Genomic DNA, 6,777 nt, shown 5'->3' on the forward strand with positions numbered 1-6,777 from the left:
TTTAATCTATGGATTTCTCATTCCATTACAACAAAATTTGAAGGTGCAACCAAACATGGTAATGACCCTTCAATGTAATGGGCATTCCATTACAAAGCCCATTACATCTTACCAAATGGGCCCATAAGGTTGTAATCGAGCCGATTTAACTTGTTCATGCTTAACTCGATAGAAAACATACAAGCTCGAGCTCAGTGCATTAAGAAAATTCTCTGACCGTGAGTTTCTCGTGAACAACTCGTTTATTTGTTCACGAGTTTTCCTCACGAGCAGCATTTATTTTGTTTCATGAACTTTGCTTGCAAACAGCTCATTAATTATGTTCATAAACTATGTATTTTAAAACCTACGAAATTAAAATTTCATAAAAAACTGAGTACTTTTAGATTTCCCCTTTATAGAAATGCTATTATTAAAAAATAATCGAATAGAAATACTATTATTAAAAAATAGTCGAACTAAGCTTGTTCACTAAACTATACCCGAGCCTACTCGCTAGATTTTGAGCTGAATTTCAGCGTGCTAAATGAATCAAGTCTCAAAATCGTGCTCAAGCTCAACTTGTTTATAAATCGAACCAAACACTGAACAGCCCATGAGCGACTCAGCCCATTTACAACCCTATAAATACCTGAATCCTTTCCTTGTAAGATCCAGACTACAACTTATGTTGATTATCCGTTTATAGAAGTTTCAATTACCCAATCTAGATGAGGTTCGATCTTTACCTCGTCGGTGCCCGGATATCTGATTTGGGAAATATTAGACATTTTATTTTACTATGTTATCAAGATGAGTTACCAACACTGCTATTTTAAAGCACAGAACAATTCAAACTACATAACTACAATACAAGGCATTAGCAGATAGATATTATAGCAAAATAGCATTTTAAAGATCCACTGCTTTTTATTAATTTCCACCAAATGAGAGTGGAGATACAGGCCGAAGCAGAAAATAATGGTAGCTTCCAGGTCCTGCTTCTACATATCTCTAACCCACCTCTGCTACATGTTCTTCAAAATGTGATATAAATATTCACAAAAAAAAAAAACATTCTTCTATTTCAATGTTGCAGAAGAATGACTCAATAAAGTAACATGATCATGAGTATATAATGATTGGATCCAAAATGAAGAAAACTTGTAAAGAGGTTGCAATGAAACCAAAAATAATAGCAGCAGCACCAACATTTTGCTGCCTGCAATCTAAAGATAATGCGAATGTGAAGCAGCAAGGAGAGCAGCTCCGATTCCAGATCCGTCATTGGAATGCACGATGTTGATGCTTTCCGACACTTCTTGTCCGAGCAATTCATGAAGAGTATTTTCCATGCACTTGCTATATTCATTGTAGTGCTCATATAATCCCCCGTCCATGGCTATCACAGTCTTCTGTTTCTCCCCATCTTTGACTGTATCCTTCCCCATTTTCTTTAAGATACCCAAGATTCCAGCTGCTGCTAGTCTTGCTCCACGTGTCGCAACAATATTGCAAAGCTCGACAACTACCTTTCGCGTCTTCAAAGAGGTGTTAGGTATCTGAAATTGAGCACACGACAAGAACAATTAACATGATATCAACATAGTAATTAGTAATTTCATCAATAGATTTGTAGTCTAAATTTAACTACTTCCAGTCCAGAGAGGTTCTCAAAGAAAAGAAAAACAAAAAGTTGATTTTGTAACATGTTTGCATGAATATATGTGTATAAAAGAGCAATAGAGGAAGAAGTCGGAATTTGGCACCGTACTTGGGCACAATTTGTCATTTTGACACGTTTGGACCCTATATGTTTTGCACGGAAACTGAAAGAGAACGGAACGGATACCGCGAAATTTCATTTCAAAAAAAACATAGCTAGGAAACGGAAGTGGAAACCGAAAAGCTACTGAAGAAGAGTTTCCGTGCAACATAGCTTGGGACAGTTAGTCAGTTAGGCCCCTCTTAATTCAGTTTGGTATATTTAGCGGGAAGCTCAACTCGAAAGAACTGGCAGAGAAATCTTGTGACATATATGGTAATCTTTTTGATATCCGAATTCGATAACAAAACAGTCTTACAAGAGGAAGAAAAAAAGTGCAGGAGTCGTGCCAAAATTGAAGTATACGGTAAGAATGTTACTCCAAAGAATCATTCTTCTTTCATAAACAGCAAATATAAGAAATGAGTTGTTATATAAGGCTTTCTCAATAAACAATTTGACCTAGGTTTGATTACAAGTTATTCAATGGGAGAAATATCAATATATGGTAACCCCGTAGACATGGGAAGTTGAGATAATGAAAAGTAATGATGAACTGATATTTAACTGAAATATCAAAACCAAGTTACAGGAGAAGCACACCTCTAAAATATCCTTCAATTTACTGTCCACAACTTTAAGATCAGGTGATGCATCATGATGCATTGCTGACATATGAGGCGTTCTGCATATTCGAAGTTCAAAATGTATCTAAATTATACACCTGTTCTTATTACAGCAATGCAAAATATGTCACTCATGCTTGGCACATACTGTATGCATCATTTCATTTTGGTTTTATGTATATAACTCAAGGATAACAAAGCTGCCTCAGCTAATTTTACACAATATGCTCGTTTTAGTACGTATTAAGTAATGTCAAACAGGTATAAAGTCATTTCTAGCATTTATGCCTTATTGGAACTGAATATAATATAGTCTACCAAAATAGCCTAGAGAAACTGGTTATTGAACATAACAAAAAAGCCTATATGAACCACAGAAAACTATTCTAGAGAAATGATTGCCTATGTCTTTCTTTCTCAGTAAAACATCAAACAAAAATAGAAGGCGGCCAGTGCGAGGAAACAAGACTTAAATATTAGAGTATTAGTAAAAGGAACCAATCTCTACTATACTTTTGCTCAAAGAGAAAAGGAATACGCCTTTTTGCTTTCCTGCAGCCCTAGAGCTTATTCTGTACAAGAATTTTATAGTGCATATTATGATACAATACACAGAAGAAACAATTGTAAACATAAACTTTTCAGTAAAGTTTTCTTTATCATCTAAATTTTCTATTCAATTAAACAATTGGATGCAAACTTTTGAGAAAAGGAATATAACAAAAACTGAGCCTTCAATTAACCTCATCAGTTTTTGTCAAACCAAAATATAGAGCCAACGGTCAATTGCTCATAAATATTTGTAGATAGTCATTAGAAAACCTTACTGTTCTCACTTCTCAGCTGTTATATGCTGGAAAGCACATTATTAAGCAAAATATTTATGTTCTGAAATTAACTAGAATCAGCAATGGAGTTAATAGATCTTTGAAACTGGAGACGAACAATCATATGTGTGGATAAGAAAATCTGTGCCACAGCACTGGTTGTATAACATGTATATCAACATCCAAAATCATAACATAAACTTGATTTGAAAAGGAGCAGTGAAACCATATAAACACAGTCAGATGCAAGGTCCACAACCAGCAAGAAGAATTTGACATGGCTCTGAATAATAATTGAAATGGAAATTGAACTTGAAAATCCAAATACAATATCACCATCCAGTTTCAGAATTATGTTTTACTAATATAAAAGATCCCATTAAAGATTACCTTAGTATAAAGGGGACCCTGAGTTTTGATGGAACAGTCTCACTGAAAAAGGCAGCTTCCTCTGCCATCTTTAGTAGAACTCTGCGTACAATTTCTCCCAAGTACATACCAGAAATGATCTTCTCAAAGATCTGTAAGCATCAATTCAATGACATCGAGTGATGCAAGTTAGAGAGACATTGGTTATTGAAATGGAATGAACTTCATTTTAATATATATATAAGATCATACTACCTGTTCACCGGGGTTTAAACTCTCGCTGTCCAATGCAAGGTCATAATCAGATAGTGGAAGATGAGATGATCTAAAGTTACCCCATTCCATGTTGATAACCTACATTTCAATGTGTGAATATGCAAGAGCTTCAATAATTTGATATAAGACATTAATTTAACACAAAAGGAAATGCTAATGTATACCATTTCGCCAGATTGAGGTAGAGGGCCATGCCATTTTGGTATTGCAGGTGCACGCTCCACATAAGCGGCATTTGTCCCGGTACCTAGGATCACGGCAACAACAACATCTTTGTTGAAGTATTTTCCCCCAGCTAGGGTTCCAACTGTATCATTGACCTGGTGCAAACATTCTTTAGTTCTAAATTGACGAATAAAACGTATAACAGTGACTATTATATCCTGAAAACATGCACTAAATTGGCATGTTGAACCAGAAGCATTGAATGCCAGAACAGTGAAAAGGTCCAATTAATTCTCAAGTTTTATTTACCAGAGCTGACACGTGCATATCAACGCCAAGTTTGTCCATAGATCTTGTCAATTGCGCCACCACATCTTGGCCAACCTAATTTTCCAAAAATAAGGATCAGTGAGTGTTTTTTGTTTCAAAAAATAGATGACTTGTATCATATAAGCTACTTAGATGTTCTACAGAAGATCATAAGCTTATGAAAAAGAACAAAAAACAGTGCTCAAGAATTGGGACTAACTGCATCATCAATAGAGAAGCCTTTTGTCCATCTAACAAGGTTCCCAGAAGCAATGGATGTTTGGATAACAGGAAATGAGAAGGTGAAACCCAACTCCCTCTTTCTACCAGGAGGAAGCCGAAACTCTGCGCTTTCTTGAGAAGAAAATTTCACTAGTTCTGCTGCAATATAGTCAAACAGTTCCTGAAATCACAATTTCATGCGAGAGTTCAGCACCTCATGCATAGATATGGCGAAAATGATGAAAAAAGTATTAGCAATTGTCAGAAAGCAAGTACATACCTCTGAAGTTCCAGTCATCAAACTTGGAGGAATAGGCACCTCTGCGAATTCCTGATTAACAAGACCACCTTCCTTTCCACCCAAGTGGACCCGCAATACCCGGAAGTTCGTTCCACCAAGATCCAATGCGTAAAATAACCCATTCTCATCACTGTGCTAAGGAAACAATTGAGATTGACTTGATTAAGATCTTACCAAGACAAAATAATGTCAGAACCAATACAACTTCTTTCACACTCGCCCGGCTTCTTATTGCATTAGCAAGAAATTATAGTTTATTACATTAGCCATTATTAACCAACCAAGGAATTTACTCGAAAGAGTAACTGCAAACAGTAATCACAAAAGACAATTCCAGCAAGTTACTTTACAAAAGACAAGCTTAAGGACTTGTTCAAACTCACTCTATACGATGTTACGTGAAACTAACTGTAGGAAGTCAATGATTCATAATTTGAAGTACAGATTAGACCAAGTCTCAAATCAAAGGCACAGCAGACTAATTTTGAGGGAATCATAAAATGGTCTAACAAGGTAAGGAATATGTTTCTTAACAAGGCACCCAATTACACACCACCACAGTAAAGATTGAACTACTTAGTCTGAAGCACTTGAGCTAAAATTCATAGTATTCAAGTGTACTGGGCTTTTCATAGCCATATATCACAAACACCCAATCATAATTGAATCCAAGCATATTAATCCACATACAGTAAAACTAAAATCATAAAGCACAAATTTTATGTGAAATTCTACTTCATAGAGACCAAATAGAAAGCAATTTCAATCAAAAAGTAATGCACAGACATCATAGGCAAAACAACATTAAAATTGATTGATATATAGGCAGAATTAGAATACCCGGTAGGCAAATTATCAACATAGCTGATAAGCATCTTAAGCTTGCTTCCACCTTCAGAGGCAAGGCCAGCATGCATCTCTACAACCATGGCATCAGCAAGCTGCTTTAGCTTCCCAATAGGAGTAGCACATTTCTCCTCCATCTCCTTCACTATCTCCATTGCTTTCGCCCATTTCCCATCCTCCTTAATTTTCCGCCTCAAAACCACCCCTGTCGTCACAGCTCCGGCCACCGCAGCCGCACAAACCAAAGCCACAACCACTTTCTTCTCCATTATCACCCAAAATGAATCTAACCCAGAAGCTAACCCACTAAGATCTTGAAGAAAGTAGCTTCTTTCTTGATGGATTTGTTGATTTGGTAGAGTGAGAAAGATTCAAAGAAACGAGAGTTTCTTGATTACACAATTACAGAGAGATCTGTGTAAAAAAAATATAAAATAAAAAGACAAAAAGGATTACTGATGAAATGTCAATTCCTGAATCTTAGTAATTGTATCATAGATTTACCTCGAGAAGATTTTGATCTAAATGTATTTATTTTTTGGGGGGATCGAGCTGAAGAAAGAAAAGGAAGGCCAGGCCAGGCCGTGTGTGGTTCACTTGCAATTTACTAGTAAGATTTGGTGACACGTGCTTCATCTTTATCATTTCTACTCCAACTATTTTTCTTCCTTTTGACTTCTAAAAATGGATTCTTTATTGTGTATTTACCATCCACGAAGTAAAATAAATCAACCCACCTCAATAAATTGAACTCCCAGAAAAAATATTTGGAAAAAGTTTCAATCTTTAAATAAAAAAACAATCTTTTTTGTTAGTTTCTTAGATATTAAAAGAGAAAAGAAAGGCAAGCTTTAAGCCAAAGGGCCAAGACAAAATTTAATTTATGTGTTTTAAATGCCACTCATAGAAATAATAATAATATAAAAAAAAAATGAGTTGGGTTGCAAATATCTAGTCGGCTGTGATGAGGTGGAAAATAAGAGGTTAGATAGAGAAAGAAGAAATGATGGTGTTCTTACCCAAAGCTTGGAGGATATTGATGGTGACAATATTACTAACTCCAAAAACTTGTCTTGTCAATTCATAATCAAA

At 35.6% G+C, this 6,777-nt stretch overlaps 1 protein-coding gene across 3 annotated transcripts; it reads right to left on the reverse strand.

Moving 5' to 3' along the window:
- Positions 1 to 873: 873 nt before the first annotated feature.
- LOC136222458 (hexokinase-2-like) lies at positions 874 to 6,431 on the reverse strand. 3 transcript variants are annotated; one of them, XM_066010235.1, is made up of 10 exons: positions 6,190 to 6,418; positions 5,680 to 6,099; positions 4,819 to 4,969; positions 4,537 to 4,719; positions 4,317 to 4,391; positions 4,007 to 4,162; positions 3,822 to 3,920; positions 3,588 to 3,718; positions 2,348 to 2,429; positions 874 to 1,541 (listed from the first exon to the last, which is right to left on the reverse strand). In XM_066010235.1, exons 2-10 carry the CDS (start codon positions 5,952 to 5,954, stop codon positions 1,209 to 1,211), a joined length of 1,485 nt encoding a protein of 494 aa, XP_065866307.1. In that variant the 5' UTR covers positions 5,955 to 6,099; positions 6,190 to 6,418; the 3' UTR covers positions 874 to 1,208. The 3 variants fall into 3 exon arrangements, with proteins under 3 accessions (XP_065866307.1, XP_065866306.1, XP_065866308.1); XM_066010234.1 differs by having other exon boundaries at positions 5,680 to 6,418; XM_066010236.1 differs by lacking the exon at positions 2,348 to 2,429 and having other exon boundaries at positions 1,378 to 1,541; positions 5,680 to 6,431.
- Between the last annotated feature and the right edge of the window lie 346 nt (positions 6,432 to 6,777).

The sequence above is a fragment of the Euphorbia lathyris genome, chromosome 3 (genome assembly GCF_963576675.1).
Source record: "Euphorbia lathyris chromosome 3, ddEupLath1.1, whole genome shotgun sequence".
Taxonomy (NCBI): domain Eukaryota; kingdom Viridiplantae; phylum Streptophyta; class Magnoliopsida; order Malpighiales; family Euphorbiaceae; genus Euphorbia; species Euphorbia lathyris.